Source organism: Panulirus ornatus, chromosome 5, assembly GCF_036320965.1.
Source record: "Panulirus ornatus isolate Po-2019 chromosome 5, ASM3632096v1, whole genome shotgun sequence".
NCBI classification, from domain to species: Eukaryota; Metazoa; Arthropoda; class Malacostraca; order Decapoda; family Palinuridae; genus Panulirus; species Panulirus ornatus.
Window position 1 is genome coordinate 11807387 of NC_092228.1, and position 17681 is coordinate 11825067.

General features: G+C 40.0%; 1 protein-coding gene across 1 annotated transcript in view; it reads left to right on the plus strand.

The window, feature by feature from the left end:
* Nucleotides 1–5898: 5898 nt before the first annotated feature.
* LOC139748500 (dynein axonemal heavy chain 6-like) overlaps nt 5899–17681 on the plus strand; it is a 142557-nt gene continuing 130774 nt past the window's right edge. Inside the window, exons 1-11 of the mRNA XM_071661577.1 lie at nt 5899–6125; nt 7303–7655; nt 9623–9767; nt 10371–10562; nt 10962–11118; nt 11805–11901; nt 12449–12572; nt 14494–14672; nt 15515–15714; nt 16277–16451; nt 16650–16779. Of these exons, the coding sequence (XP_071517678.1) occupies nt 5961–6125; nt 7303–7655; nt 9623–9767; nt 10371–10562; nt 10962–11118; nt 11805–11901; nt 12449–12572; nt 14494–14672; nt 15515–15714; nt 16277–16451; nt 16650–16779 (1917 nt within the window). The 5' untranslated portion in view covers nt 5899–5960. The remainder of the gene's footprint in view (nt 6126–7302; nt 7656–9622; nt 9768–10370; nt 10563–10961; nt 11119–11804; nt 11902–12448; nt 12573–14493; nt 14673–15514; nt 15715–16276; nt 16452–16649; nt 16780–17681) is intronic.

The window sequence follows — 17681 nt, forward strand, 5'->3', positions numbered from 1 at the left end:
AGAAGCGTTCCACATGGTCTTCGCCAGAGACATTGCTACGCTTGGGCTGAACATCGTGGAGAACTGTAAGAAGGTAGAAATAGCCACATTAACAGATGTTGATAAATCATTACCTACTACATTTTATGATCACTTAACGTTTGAGGGAGTATACTGAAACTGGTCATATCGTGATCAGTGCAGCAAAATGTCTGTTACAGAGATTATTTGCTGTGTTTTAACAAGATGAATTTCTCATTATGATCAAGTGATGGGTTTGACTTAATAAGTTTAAGGAGGTAATAGAGTTACAGGATCACCGTTATTACCTGGGCTACTCTCGAGACCCTATAGTGGAACGATATATAGTGACAGCGTGGACTTCGATTTATGAGTTTCGTTTGATTGCGATTGTACGATCATATATATATATATATATATATATATATATATATATATATATATATATATATATATATATATATATATGCAAGTTTCTTATTTTGAAGTAAACATACTTGGATATCATATTTGCATTTATTACAGTTTGCTTGTGTTCTGTGTAGACGCTCGATTTAGTTTGTTTTTGATTAGTATGAGAACTCCAGATTGTGCACTATATGATCTTATTTTCCATTAATTTCATCGATTTTGGTAGTTGATATTGTTCTGTGCCAGTACAGCACAGTACGAACAGCGCGATCGGGGGAAAGGCTTGCGGGAAATTCCTCATTAAGAAAATTTCGACGGCACTTTTATGGAACAATGTCCCTTTCAATAATTTTTTTCTTTCGCTGTAAAAATCTTTTGTAAACATGACTGCTGGTAGTTGTTGTGCGAGTGATAAAACGCTTGATCATAAGGTTTACAGTAACTACTAATGCGGTGCATGAAGTGGGCGTGCCACATATGAATAAGAAAGAGGGGTCAGGGTTGAAGAGATTTACTGTAATGGAAGGTATTTTCAGGAATGTTTGTAGCCCGTGAACCAGCAAGGTAACAAGGGGCGTGACAGTTGAAATACCAATTAAGCAGTTTTCTCATGACTGGAGACCACATCTGAATAGTTTATACAAGTGCGAAGCCAGTCAGGGGTAGAGACATTACCATGTGAAGGTTGGGTGGGCTACAGTGCCGAATTTATTTGCAAATAATCAGTTGCTGAGAATGCAATATCGGTGTTCCTTATATATTCACTTAAATTATTTCATAAGTACGTTATTCGCCGACAGAAAAGGGTTGAGTCAACTGCATATTGTGATAACTAGTCCAGTTTAGCATTTGCGTTCTGTGTATTATAGCTTTCGTCCTGTGGATTGTATGAAATTTAGTTTGTGTCTGTAAAGAACTTACTCTAGAAGATGCTATGTATGCACTCATCTAAATAGTATATTACTATGATGATGTCTTCCGTTCCCTGGGTGCTATCAGCCTTTATCATTATCATTATTTTTTTTCAACTTTCATAATGGTCAGTGATGTAATTTTAACATCACCTGTTGACAGGTGGCAGTACTTGTCTTCAGGGTGAGTGGAGATGAGTAGTAGTTGAAAGACCCAAGTGTCAGGTGGCAGAAGTATGTGAGTTCCAGAACCGGTGTCTGATGGTACGGTATAGTGAGCTTACTTAACTCGAGTGTGATTTTATGTTGATAATCACACACACGTGCTTGCCTTCATACTTATTTAGAATTGGATTATTTTGTCATCGAGTGGATTTTTGTTTCGAGATCTTGAAGATGTATCCAGTGCGTTGAAAATAATGTAATATCAGGTCGCGTTATTGCAGACTTACAAAATTAAATAAAAAGTATTATAATAAACGTTTTCATATTTGCTTTTTATATAATATGCTTAAAACGCCTGTGTCAAGGGTATACTATGTTTCAAGATTGATAATCAATAATGAACGAACATCGCTTCTGTGTTGCTTGCGGAATACCCATTCTCCTACATATAGTTTTTATTAGTAATTAATCATTTGACTTTTTCCGTTTTTTTTTTTTATACAAAATCCGCGCTGATTTCAGCTACGCTTTTCAAAACGGAATTCTATATGTCTTCCTATAGTACTACACAGATTGATCGTGCTTCATAAACACTTCGTCTTGGCGATATATATATATATATATATATATATATATATATATATATATATATATATATATATATATATGTGTGTGTGTGTGTGTGTGTGTGTGTGTGTGTGTGCGTGTATATTGGAAAGGATCACAATTTTGCGCGTGATCAAGATATTCCTATGAGTCCACGGGGAAAATGAAACACGAAAAGTTCCCAAGTGCACTTTCGTGTAATAATCACATCATCAGGGGAGACACAAGAGAGGAATATAACAGTCAGTTGACATACATCGAAGAGACGAAGCTAGGACGCCATTTGGTAACGTGATTGTCCAAAACATACAACGAGCGTTCATAAGCTTATCATTTTACAAATCTTATCAACAATAAAGTTATCTAATTTGTACAGACCATCACTAATATTAAGATTATAATTCTTTGTGTATCTAATAACAGAAGATTCAATGATATTTCTCTTGGTAATAGAGTTAACAACTGAGATGGCGTTACTCCAGTCAATACAATGATCATAGTTTTTAACATGATTAAACAAGGCATTTGATTCTTGTCCCGTTCTTATACTATATTTATGTTGCTTAAGTCTAACAGAAAGATCCTTACCAGTCTGACCAACATAAGATTTATCACAGTTTCCACAAGGAACTTTATAGATGCAACCAAAAGAATTTTCTGGTGAATTCCTGATTAAGATATTCTTTATAGTATTATTGTTAGTAAAGGCAACATTTACATTAAAGGATTTAAGCAACATGGGAAGCAAAGTGAAATTATTATTAAAAGGGAGAACTAAAAGATTCTTGATGTCAATGGGAGGTTTGGGCTCAACTCTATAAAATGATTTCTTTGCTAACTTAAGGGATTTATCAATGAAAGATCTAAGGTACTTTAACTTATATCCAATAGAATATATCTTCTCAAACTCATCATCAATAAACTCTGGACTGCAAATACTTAATGTCCTTAGGAACATAGATTGAAATGATGATAATTTAACTCTGTCATGTTGAGATGAGTAATAATGGATATATGAGCATACATTGGTGAGTTTTCTGTATATGCTAAACTTAAACTTGTTTCCTTGTCTATGGATTATGCAGTCTAAAAATGGTAACATACAATTATTTTCATTTTCCACAGTAAATTTGATGGAAGGTACTAGATTGTTAAGTAAGGGGAGAAATATTTGTAAATTTTCATTTGTTGGCCAAACACAAAGAACATCATCTACATACCTAAACCAAATTGCATTAGAAGGTAAGATATCCTTCAGTAATTTTGTGTCAAAATATTCCATATAAAGATTACTTAGTACAGGTGAAAGAAGGTTACCCATTGCCATACCAAATTTTTGAGCATAATAATCTCCATTAAATTGAAATACACAGTCTTTTATACACAATTTTATCAGTTCAGTGAAATTAGACTTTGAAACAGGTAATTGAATATCATCCAAGACATCAAATAGATATTCTAAAAGGTCATCAACTGGAACTTTCGTGAAAAGTAAGGAAACATCAAAGCTAACTAGTTTGGAATCAAAATTAATATTGATATTATTTGATGTCTTGGATGATATTCAATTACCTGTTTCAAAGTCTAATTTCATTGAACTGATAAAATTGTGTATAAAAGACTGTGTATTTCAATTTAATGGAGATTATTATGCTCAAAAATTTGGTATGGCAATGGGTAACCTTCTTTCACCTGTACTAAGCAATCTTTTTATATGGAATTTTTTGAAACAAAATTACTAAAGGATATCTTACCTTCTAATGCAATTTGGTTTACTTATGTAGATGATGTTCTTTGTGTTTGGCCAACAAATGAAAATTTACAAATATTTCTCCCCTTACTTAACAATTTAGTACCTTCCATCAAATTTACTGTAGAAAATAAAAATATTGGTATGTTGCCATTTTTAGATTGCATGATCCATAGACAAGGAAACAAGTTTAAGTTTAGCATGTACAGAAAACCCACCAATGTATGCTCATATATCCATTATTACTCATCTCAACATGACAGTTAAATTATCATCATTTCAATCTGTTCCTAAGGGCATTACGTATTTGTAGTCCAGAGTTTATTGATGATGAGTTTGAGAAGATATATTCTATTGGACATAAGTTAAAGTACCCTAGATCTTTCATTGATAAATCCCTTAAGTTAGCAAAGAAATCATTTTATAGAGTTAAGCCCAAACCTCCCATTGACATCAAGAATCTTTTAGTTCTCCCTTTTAATAATAATTTCACTTTGCTTCCCGTGTTGCTTAAATCCTTTAATGTAAATGTTGCCTTTACCAACAATAATACTATAAAGAATATCTTAATCAGGAATTCACCAGAAAATTCTCTTGGTTGCATCTATAAAGTTCCTTGTGGAAACTGTGATAAATTTCATGTTGGTCAGACTGGTAAAGATCTTTCTGTTAGACTTAAGCAACATAAATATAGTATAAGAACGGGACAAGAATCAAATGCTTTGTTTAATCATGTTAAAAACTATGATCATTGTATTGACTGGAGTAACGCCATTTCAGTTGTTAACTCTATTACCAAGAGAAATATCATTGAATCTTCTATTATTAAGTACACAAAGAATTATAATCTTAATATCAGTGATGGTCTGTACAAATTAGATAACTTTATTGTTGATAAGATTTGTAAAATGATAAGTTTATGAACGCTCGTTGTATGCTTTGGACAATTACATGTTTACCAAATGGCGTCCTAGCTTCGTCTCTTCGATGTATATCAACTGACTGTCATAATTCCTCTCTTGTGTCTCACCTGATGATGTGATTATTACACGAAAGTGCACTTGGGAACTTTTCGTGTTTCATTTTTCCCGTGGACTCATAGGAATATATATATATATATATATATATATATATATATATATATATATATATATATATATATATATATATATATATATATATATATTGTCTTTTCATACGCAGCCACAGCAGCACTTATTTCTCGCTACTCCATGGATCACTGGGTCACTATGAGCTGTGTTTGCCTCTCCTTGATTCAGACTGGTTTCAAAACTGGCCTTCACATCAGATACAGTGGACTTTTTTTTTTCCTCACTTTTAAATCTTTTGTAATACATATGGAAAAGATTTACAACGTAAATTGTGAATCATATAAAGATTATCCATATAGATAGAGATGTATCAATAATTCTATTACCAAAACAGGAGTACAATGATTCCGTAGCTCATTTGTTTCACGCAGTGCTCGCAGGTTATGTTTACCGTCTCCATGGCAACAGGACGCTACTCGAGCACTTCATTAGCCTACGGATCCAGATATATACAAGAGACAGTCTTCCACAATAGTTCTAGTTCTGTGTATATGATAGCTGATTCCTCAGCATGTATACTTATAGTATACGTTGATCTTTAAAAGCTTTAGATGTCAGTAATGAGTTGTGGATTATATTACGTGAAAGTTACAGTATATGTACAAATACGGTGTAAGTGTGTTTGAAAAATGTGGATTTGTGTCATTTAAAAGCACAGACTCAGTTGTGTAAGTGATTGATCTTGTACAAAAATGTTCTTTTGCGATAGTTTCTTATTGATTGCATTCGTTATTACAGTCGAATGTGACAATAATGTTTCGGCCATAATTGTTACCTGAGTCAGACATTATGTGGGTAAAGGTTCCCTGAAGTTTTTCTACTGGCTGTGTTATTCGGGTTTACAGATTCTTTTTTAGGAGATTCAGTAATATTTTCGGTTATGGATAAGTATAGGAATAGCAGATTATTTTTTTTTTCTTTTCAGTTGCACGTATCCGAATAATTCCATGATATCGACAGGACTCATAAACATTATTTCACAGCGGTGATATCATAAGATAGACGATGGCGACGACGGCAGCTCTTTCGACGACGGGAACGACTGGGCAACAAGTCGTGGCGACAGAGCAGCAGACGCAGCAGCAGCAGCAAGCGTCGCTGACGGAACAGCAGCAGCAACGGTCGGTTGAGACCGAGGAGCATCCTCGTACAGGCGTCACCGTTACTCTGGTATTTGACTGTGGTTACCAGTACTCATAGTGCACGCCTGTGTCACTTAACTCCTCCGTAATGCACCGCTTGACACATAGCACTCGCCACACTCGCAGCTTCCCACTCAGCTTGCCACGCACCGCTCATATTGTCACACACCACTCGTCAGACACCACATATCACACGTCACTCATAAGAAATCATGTGTCACACATCACTTTTATGACATCATCTGTCAGACCACTTATCAAAAAGCACCTGTCACGCACCAATCTGATACAACTTGTCTGCCTACATTTCCTGCACCGTTCTACAAACACCATCATCATCATACCAACCGTGGTGCACCGTCCGTCTCGCATAAGCCCTAATGCCGCCCATCACACACAACGCTTGCCCAGTCACCCAACTCACACAGCCCTCGACACACCAGGCACACACAACCAACCTGACATTCTATTCATCTTTGACATTATCTGTCTCACACAGTCTTGTACAACACCCATATCACACACAAAATTAAGACCCTGACTCCATGACACCACTTATCTCACAACCCTCTGATACATCACAAAGGATGCATCCCAAATTACAGACATTATCGGATGAGCAAAACTCTGTAACTGGGTATCAAAGGTAGCGAAATCCCAAAAGTGCAGTATGTGCCTGGGTTTTGTAGTCTAAAGGGATCTATAACTCAGTGAAGTACACAGATATGTGTTTTGTGAAGTTCGTTGCAAAGAGATGTAAATCGGAGTTATATGCTATTTAGGTGTACAACTGAATAAGGTGTCTAGCCAAGAAAGATGAACAGATTAAAAAGATGAGTGATTTTGGATGTTACGATTGAGTGAGTAGTATTTGTTGTTACTGTCATCCGAAAATCGTTTGATTTGCATGACCAGGTACCTTCTACCTCTTTTGCTCTCAAGCCACTTTAATAAGGAGGGCATCTAGGAATATTTAGGAATCACAAGGCTTTGTATTGTGGCTCACAAGCTTTACCACAGCAATCGCTGCCAACTTGCAGGAAGTCGATTAAACAAAACATAGGTTAATGAGAAAATATATATCAATCTTAATGATTTTCTGTTCTTGTACTTCCTATTCACCAGATAGGTAAGTTTAGGTGAGGTGGTTTTAGGACTCCCGTGTAAGGGGGAATCTCATGATTCATGTATTCTGTATTGTACAGCCAACCATCCAAGTGACGGAGCCGCGCGTCCCCACAAGCGAAGCTGTAACCCCTGAGCTGCTCGCCCTCGACCTGAGGGACACCTCTCGGCCACCTACATCATCAGTAACAGTCAGGACGTCGTCCAGTACGTCATCCACCTCAGGGATCTCCACTTTGCCCTTGCTGGAGAAGGTATCAAGGCCTCGCCCGTCGTCCTCAGAGGTGAAGCTGCCGCCCTTGGTAGTCCCTCCCTTGATCCCGCCTGCCACTCTGGCTGAGGCGGTTGAACTGGTTCGTAAGTCTAACATGATGCTCTACCTGACGCTCAAGCACTCACCATCAGAGCTGGAATATAACCCATACAGCTTCAAGTAAGTATTCAAGGTATATTCTTAAGAGGTTATTTATTCCACACCTTATTATCATAATTATAACTTCTCCCGTATGAAGAGGATCATCTTTACCTTTTGCCAGCTTGGAGAATTACAGATATTAGATAGCAAGGTGGTATTTATCTTTGAGATCATTACAGTAAAAGAAGGCTTAGTGATGGTTGATAGATGAATTAGACAGTATTTCAGTGAAACATGTCAAAAACATAACCTCCTCAAATCTGTTTAGACCTGCTATCGTAACTGAAAGTATTGATTGGCTGTTTATGACAGGTTCTTATGGATAGATTTTGTATATAAGCCATTAGTGTTTTCTTGGTTTATATGAAGGAAGCTGCTCCATGGGGAACACTTTCTGAGGGAAGTGATTATCATTCGTGAAAGGTTAGGTTAGGTTGGGTTAAAAGATATTGTTTGTTTTTCTGTATATTGCATGTTGATATGGGATGTGGTCCGAAATACGTTAATAAGTTGACATGTATTTGTTGGTTGAGATAAGCTATGGTTCGAAATACGGTAATACGGAGTTGACTTGTATTTGTTGATTAAGCTATGGTTCGAAATACGCTAATACGGAGTTGACTTGTATTTGTTGATTAAGCTATGGTTCGAAATACGCTAATAAGGAGTTATATTTGTTGGTTATGGTTCGAAATAGCGCGCTAATAAGGAGTTGACTTGTATTTGTTGATTAAGCTGTGGTTCGAAATACGCTAATAAGGAGTTATATTTGTTGGTTATGGTTCGAAATAGCGCGCTAATAAGGAGTTGACTTGTATTTGTTGATTAAGCTATGGTTCGAAATACGCTAATAAGGAGTTATATTTGTTGATTATGGTTCGAAATAGCGCGCTAATAAAGGAGTTGACGTATTTGTTGATTAAGCTGTGGTTCGAAATACGCTAATAAGGAGTTATATTTGTTGGTTATGGTTCGAAATAGCACGCTAATAAGGAGTTGACTCGCATTTGTTGGTTAAGCTATTGTTCGAAATACGCTAATAAGGAGTTGACGTGGGTGTTTTTCGGTGTACAAAGGCTGTGTGGTCCGCTAATAAGTAGTTGACGTAAGACGTGCTACTTTGCAGAGGATGTTGATGATGATGTAGATAGTGGTATTTCAATTATAATCAAGAGTCGACACAAGATTTGGTGTTATTATGTTTAAGAGGGAAACAACATGAGTCAAACTAGTTAGATGTGAAAGGAAGACTGACTGACGTAAATATACAGTCGAATGGAGTCAGTAATGAGGGATGTTATCCATCCTACAGTTGTTGTATAGTGAAAGGTGGAATGTAAAGGATCTGGAAATGTGGAATAGTGGAATGTAAAGGATCTGGAAATGTGGAATAGTGGAATGTAAAGGATCTGGAAATGTGGAATAGTGGAATGTAAAGGATCTGGAAATGTGGAATAGTGGAATGTAAAGGATCTGGAAATGTGGAATAGTGGAATGTAAAGGATCTGGAAATGTGGAATAGTGGAATGTAAAGATCTGGAAATAGAAAGCGTCGATATACTGAATTCTAGTAGATTTGGGAAAGATGGACAAAAAAAAAAAAATCAAGTTATCGAGGACACTGATGATATAAAGTGCTACGGTTATAATTTAGAATTTTAATGGTTAAGGTTGAAGTCGTACAAAGATACATGGCGGGAAGAAGCACGTTAGCTTTATGTCAATAGGATAGAGGAGATCATGTAAAATAACTATTGTTGGCGAAGGCTTGCAGAACACATTAAAACAGGTTATGACGCCATACACTTTGTGATGGAAATATATTAGTCAGTATCCATCCCTAGAACTATTTCTGTAAACTATTATCGCTGTGGATGAATCGCTGTGTATCAGTAGCACTAATATACATTAGCTCTTGTGTTATGAAGAAAAAGTAGTTGCGTCTCAGCAGTAACATCGCTCCGTGCTTACGGTGCGTCTTTTAGCGTGGAGTGCAAGCGCCCCCGCGGAGCGAGCCAGTACGCCATCTTGAGCAGTGCAGGGGTCACTCAGGTCTGGCCCACGGAGGTCACCTTCACTTCTATGGAAGATTTCCAGAGGGAATTTGCCGTCTACAGGGAGCTCAAGAAGGTGAGTGGTGAGGCTTTTTCGCCATTGTCCATACCCGGTACATTTATGTAGCAGATTTGCCATTTATGCATAAACTAAAGACACCAGTGGTCACTCCTGATAATAGTGGACTGCAGAACCTCCACTTTCCCCCCCCTCAACAAATTTGTTCATTACCATAACTTGTCAGTCGAGAAGGAGAGAGAGAGAGAGAGAGAGAGAGAGAGAGAGAGAGAGAGAGAGAGAGAGAGAGAGAGAGAGAGAGAGAGAGAGAGAGAGGAAATGTGTAGCTGGTAGAGTAGTCATTAAGTAGGAGTATGTGGTATTGTGCATGGTTAAGGATGTATGGGAAGGGACTGTAAGTCTGCACTCGTGGATAGTGAGAGAATGCTGAACAGACATAATTGATGTATAGAAATGAATTTTGATCGTTGTTGCATTTGTGGATTATGATAACAGACAAGAGAGGCAGAAAGCAATACACCTGGTGTAAACACTAAAGTAGAAATCATTTTGGCTGGTAAGAAAAAGTGAAGTTTGAAACAAGAGTCACACAATCAAATGCTGGGGGCGTCTCAGTGTGCTGAGGACAACTTCATTAATTGCATTTCGTCATCCACGCAGATTCGTTTTTTCCGCAACTTTCGAGTGAACAAGACGTGGCAGGTGTGGCGGCGGAGTGTACGCTGTCGCAAGGTGAGGGAGGCCAAGACCCGCGTCGCAGCCTACCTCCTCACTCACCAGCCGCCCTTCCACGCCACGCTCACTAACATTGCTGCCCTCTGTCATCGCCTGTCCCATATGGGCCTCCTGCAGGTGGGTGCTGCTGGACTCGATGTGTTTGTTTACCCATTTCTGATATCGTAGGTATGCCTGTCAACACTTGTGTGTGCGTTTGAGTTTTCATGGCTGTCTCCGCACTTGAACGAGTTTGTAATTAATCGCTTAATTAGTGCTAGTCACTTGGTCATCAGTGAAGAAAAACTGCTCGTCTGGTGTGTACTCTTAATAAATAGAAATTCACTTCGTTGAAGGTAGTCAGAAAACATCACTGTGGCACAAAGAGAATGAGGAAAATGTGTAGGAAGTGAGGTACAGATTCATGCCAGTCGGACTTCGATGTATACCGATGAGGAATAAGATCACTGAAATGATGTGGCCTGGGTAGTGGGGTAAATGTAAGGTGCTGATGATAATGGTGAGGTCTTGCTACAGGTGAGCAGCGATGAGCCGGTACTGATGGAGGCCTGGGTAGCCAGGCAGCAGGCAGCGCTGACCAACGTGAGGACCCGCTTGGCCTCATTCAGGTCCCTCCTTCTTCAGGTGGTGGCCTGCATGGTGCAGAGCGACGACCCCCCTGCAGACACTGACGGTGAGAGCACAGCGTATTGGGGAGGGAGAGTGGTAGAGAGAGAGGGAAGAAGAGTGATAAAGAGCACAGGGTGAAAGAGAGGACCTGGAGGATTGCAAAGAGGTACAGAGGGAAGGAGGATTAGTCTGGGAAAGAAACTGGGAAGGAAGTGAGAGAAAGATATAAAAGGAATTGGATTAAGGGGATGAAGAGGGAGATATTGGAATGAGAAGGGGAAATGATAATGAGATGATGGAACACCCAGGAGAGAGGTAGATGGGGAGTAAGTGTAAGGGATATAGCAGTGTTCTCTGTAGAGATATAGTTTTACATAGATCAGCCACGCTCTGGTCCAGGGGGCACTGTAGGGTACATGGACATACCCACAGGACACTGAGGCATGCTTAATCTACCAGATGCGATGTCATATTTGTATGTACATTAAAGCTGTTTTTTTTTTCTTTTTTTTTGAAGACTTGTTGGACATGGGGCAGGTTTTGAAAATGGCAGGGTTGTCGCATAACGTTCACCTAAGGAAAATATGCAAAATCTTATGCTTGTGGACTGAACGCCAGCAAGCCATGTGAGGGTGAGGCAGAATAAAGACACAGCTGCCAGAGCCAAAGAAAAAAATTAGAGAGGGGGAGGGAAACATTCCTGAATGATAACACTGATGTTTGCACTGCCTTCCTTCCTTGTGTGGACAGGGTCTGAGCTACTGAGTGGTGAGAAGAAGCCAGCGTCGCCGAGAAGCAACACCGGGTCCTCCCTCACCCGTCGCCACGCCTACACTTCCGTAGTCAAGTATGTACAAAGGGGAAAGTGATCACAGTATCTGTAGGGGAGGTCGAGACTACCGCAGTGTCTGTAAAAGACAGGGAGAGGGAGTCATAGAGAAGTGGGTCCAGGATAGGGGATTATACTACGAACATTTTTTATAGATGATGTATGGGTTAGGTTTAGTTATAATTGTGTATTTGCAGCAGATAACACAGTTGTTGGATTTACATGTACAGACAATCTGATACAAACTTATATAACATTTGTATGATGCATAGATCAGGAAATTTAAAGATCTTGCAACGCATTTAGGTATACTTGAAAAGGAGCACTTGGGTTCTTTGAATAGGCAGTGTTTTACAGGTAATTTGATGTGTAAGTTTGGGCTGTATAGATAACAGAAACAAGTAAATCCTATTACACATGTTCTTCCTGGACATTCAGTGGCTGCATCTCTGCATTTCGTGTTCAAAGAGAATGTCAAGTTTCTTTATTCCAGGTACATGAACCTGCCTACCTGCTGACAGTCTTGAAGCATTTAGCTAATCCACCAATATATGTGTACCATTAGGATGGTGCGTGTAGTGGACTTGATGGTAGCTTCGGCGCTTAGGACGATCCTTCACAACACCGTCAGCAGCCTCCTCGATGCATTCACCACAAAGACGTCCTCTATAAGTGGCTCACAGCAGGAGGTCAGTGAGTGGAAAAATGCAGGATGAAAAGATATTTTTCTTTAATTGGAAGTGCTTCATGTATGGTCGGGGTCAGGTTGGTGTAGGAGGAGTCAGTAGTATTCTGTATCATTCACAAGGGGTGGTGTTGATTTTATAATGTCAAGGAAAGAATGCTGTCATTTCGCTGTTTATTTTTCAGTGATAAAGTAAGTGATGGTTCTATGTAGTCTGGATCCATTGGTTTCTATGAGGTGTGCAAATTGTGTTGGGGAAAGTTTGGATAATGTTGCTTTCTGTGCCCTTGTAGTTTGTGCTTTTTACAAGCTTGGATGATGGTCGGTGGCTTTGAGACCAGGGGCAGACTGGATGGAGTGTTATCTGAATGCGTAAGTGGGCAGAGGAGCGTTTGTGTAGTGCGATCCAAGTGAACCTGGTGTGCTGAAGGTAATGGTTGGCGAGTTTGGCTCTGTTAGATGTGAAAAGAAAATGAAGGTTAATTGAGGCTCCGCAGTTGTTTATAGGCTTGCCTCTTAAAGTTAGAAAGGTTAAAAGAAGAGGAAGAGACAAAAGAAGGAAGAAACTCCCACAACCTCGATGGTCGAGGATAAAAAGGTCTCAACACAAAAAGTGTAGAGAGCAGCAACCACATACATGCATGCCATGGGCTTAGTCCTTGGTGGCAAGGACACATGGAGGTAGCTCACGAGAGCAGTTGGTAAAACAGAGAAAATGGAAAACGGAGAGGGCAGCACCATAGCATACAGAATTGATTAGCTGGAATGGGTGATGCGGTTACCTGGAGAATCAATAGTACTGGAAGGCTCTTGAGCCCACTTTTGCTGATAGGGAGGTGAACGTAGAACCACCCCAGATGTGTGAGCGGTATTCCATACTAGGGTGAAAAAACCTGTAGACATGAAGTGGCAGCTTACAAGAGAAATGAATACGGCAACAGTTCAGCAATCCCAGCTTTTGGTTGGCAGACTTTGTGATGTCAAATATATAGGGTTTCAAGGATAGAGCGGAAGATATGTTAATCCCAGATATGTTCATTCCAACGGTTGAATCGTCTTTATGTTTATTGTAAATGAATTGGGGGAAATTAGTGACACTTGAAGATATAGAGGAGAAATTGCATCTTAGCACTTGAGTTCCACTAGGTAACTCCTTCTCCATTCCTATATATTACACAGGTCTGAAACGAGAGAGGAAACGTGTTCACTACGAGAAAGAGGACTAGTATCAGAATGAAGAGGGGAGAGAAAGCGAGTTAAAATGTTTACAGTGGAATCATCATCATATGAGTGAATATGTTTTGTAGTTGACGAGAGATCATTCATGTGAAGGAGAAAGAGAAAGGAGACGAAGTTGAGAGATCATTCATAAGGAGAAAGGAAGGAGACAATAAGACAGGATGAGAGGGAGACATTGCTCTGTCAACAACTGCAATGGATCGGCCAAAGAGCAAGTTATGCAGTGGAGGGAAGGGGAGAAAAAAGGGAAGATAGTGTGGAAAACACGGACTTGTGTCACACCCTGTCAAATGATTTGGAGATTTCAGGGACAACGGAAAAAGTCTCGCCAGATTCTCTGCCGGGTGACCAGCAAAGGTAAGACAGCTGAAATGGTTACCTGTAGGCCCAACACTGTGAAATCCATATTTGTAAACAGAATAGGATTTCAAGTGTTTTGAGACAGAAGAGTTTGAGGAACGGTGATTTGAGTGTGAATTTGTGTCGAGAAAATCTTGGGGAAATGTAGTAGTTTTGGTGCTTGGGAGTGTACATGGATGGAATCATGAGAGGTGATGGGAGTCTAAGGGTGGGAGAGGGCTACGTTGCTGTGAGCACTGAATACTTTATGGCAGAGGAGGCTAGTGTGTCTGTTAGGACGAAGACTTGGCATGTTTCTAAAGATAAATCATTGTCACTTTCCCCAGGAAGACACTGAGGAATTTGGTGCCATGTTCCTGGTGAAGGTGAGCGTGGAGAGCAGCGTGGTGATGTGCACCCCCACACAAGAGGGTCTCATGAGCGGTCTACGCGCAGTATTGAGGGCGTGCGAGATGACGGTTCTCTGCACCCAGCCACTGCTGCCGTACTTCACACCTTATGACCGGTGGGTGAAGCACTCGACGACTCAGCCAGCTGACGGGGCGTAGCTTAGCTGGGTTCTTTCAAGTGTCGCAATTTTCATTTTTTTTATGATTTATTCATCAGGGACATCATCCATTGCTTGAGGAGACGCAGTCATTTTATACCCACCAAGGACTTCTTTGGTTGGGGTCCCCAAGTGGCATGATTCTTGGTTTAGGTTTAGTTTTTTATTTACTTTTCTCCAGTTTGTAGTACTTGCAAGTATGCTTCCCGGCGCTACCTCGCAGACGCAGGAGGTAGCGATGCTGTTTCCTGTGGGGCGAGATGGTGCTGGGAATGGATAAAGGCGAGCAGCGTCAAATATATATATATATATATATATATATATATATATATATATATATATATATATATATATATATATATATATTTGAGGGGGGAGGGGGATGTTATTCCATGTGTGGCGAGGTGGCGATGGGAATAAATAAAGGCAGACAGTATGAATTATATACATGTGTATATATGTATATGTCTGTGTGTGTATATATATGTGTACATTGAGATGTATAGGTATGTATATTTGCGTGTGTGGACGTGTATGTATATACATGTGTATGGGGGTGGGTTGGGCCATTTCTTTCGTCTGTTTTCTTGCGCTACCTCGCAAACGCGGGAGACAGCGACAAAGCAAAATAAATAATTAATAAATAAATATATGAATATATATATATATATATATATATATATATATATATATATATATATATATATATATATATATATATATATATATATATATATATATATATATTTCTTTTCACCTGATGGCTCACAACTGATTTTGTAATACTTTTCTATTTCCAGACTGAGTTCTGTCTCGTCTGAGGAGAACCCAGTGCTGCGAACAATGCTGGAGGACGACCCGTACCTGCGTGGCACCACCGATCGCGTTCTGGCTCTGTTAGAGGACAGCTGGAGGAACGTAGAGGCCGAGGTCGATCCTCTGGGAGGACTGCTGGAGCAGGCCGAGGTGCAGACTCACGAGGAGGGTATCCAAGGTCAAGGTAAGATTAATGATATAACAACCATCGTCATTCTTAAGGTCATGACGAATCAAAAACCGTGATTTTAAGGTCATAGGTTAGTGGTTCAAGGCCATGGTGATATTTTGATGTAAAGTGATAGGATTTATGTTCAATTTGAAGGGGGTAAGTTTAAGGTAAAAATCTTCTACGTTAAGATGGAACTTTAGGCTGAAGACCAATTTTATTGATTGTTAGGGCAGAAAAAAGTGAGTTGTTAGATTTAGGATCACACTGGTGGATATAGGGTTTGATGAAGGGATATATATAGAGTCAGGGTTTCAGAGCCTGAATGATCGTATCGTAATATATCAGAGTCGCAGTCCAAAAAGGATATGGAATTGTAGCCTGTTTAAGGTAAAGCTCTCTCTCTCTCTCTCTCTCTCTCTCTCTCTCTCTCTCTCTCTCTCTCTCTCTCTCTCTCTCTCTCTCTCTCTCTCTCTCTCTCTCTCTCTCTTGTGGTGTTAAGCACAAGTAACCTTGGTGTATCCTCTCTCCATTGGTACTGGTTTTGTATTGGTATAACCAATACATTTGACTGCAGAGTTAAGTGAGCTGGGGTCGTGGCTGGCACGAGTGGAGGGACTGGTCGAGGCAGCACGGGGGGTGAAGGAGGTGGTGAACCTGGGTCTCCTGCGGGTGAATCAGACCGCAGCCAAAAAGGTCCTGGTCACCTCACTTCGGCAGCAGCAGCAGCGGATACACCAGGATGTTAGCCAGTACGTAACCTCTGCCGCCGTGTGAATACACACACTCCTTGTTTAGTCTCTTGAGCAAGACTTTGGTGATTTGAACATTTTGATTTCAGTATCTTAATCTGTTCACCTAATACGTGCATCACACGGCATTGAATGTGAAACGCACAGGATGCTTCTGTTCCAGTCTAACTGAAACTTTCGACTTTTTTTTTTTTCCAGAGGCTTCGATCAGCGGGTCAGGGCGCTGCTGGCGGATGCCAATGACAAGTGGCTTGGGCTCGAACTGGCCCCCGTCACTGCGCAGCAGGTCGTCACCCTTCTCAACTACGTCACAGAGGTCAGGGATCAGGTTAGTTCATTGCCGAAATTGTGGGATCACATCAACCGCCGAGATCGAAAATGAAGTTGACCTGTCCAGGCTAGTCTGAGTCGGTCACTAAGGGTTAAGGATCCGGTTAGTCTAGGCCAGTCAGGGTTTTAGTGTTGCTGTTCAAGGCTGCATCAAGTCCAAGTTGGCATGGAGGTTATTTTGTAAAATATGATAAGATCACTTATGAGATTATTTGTGTACTCTACTTTTCAGTATCAGCAGGATAGTGTCATGAGAAACATGAAGTTAGAATGATATGAAAGAACTGGAAACATCTGTCTTCTGTTTGTCTCCAGTGCATGATTACTTACCTTCTTTTTCCAAGTTTTCAGGGACAGTTAAGCATAAGAAATATATACAGACATTCATATTGCCTCATTGTTTATCATTATATCAAACAGTCGTCATATCTTCAGCAGAAGGTATGAGGGAAAGAGAGGTGTAGTGAGTGTTAGTATGATTGAGAGAGCTGACCAGGGTGTGTTGAAGTGGTCTGGTCGTCTGAAGAGGATGAAAAAAAAAAAGATTATGAAGATCTATATACGTATATTTCAAATGCATAGGGAGGAAAGGGGGGAGGGGGTTTCACCAAGCAGTAGATGTAAGGATGGAGTGGAAGAGTGTGGGGTATCAGGGTCTGAACATCTAAGGATGGAGTGGAAGAGTGTGGGGTATATCAGGCTCTGAACATCTAAGGATGGAGTGGAAGAGTGTGGGGTTTCAGGCTCTGAACATCTAAGGATGGAGTGGAAGAGTGTGGGGTATCAGGGTCTGAACATCTGTGAGGGCGATAGGCATACATGACATCAAATGAATTGGGTTGATGTACACAGTGCCGAGTGTGCTGTCAGATCCATGATCAAGGTATGCGTAGAAATAGT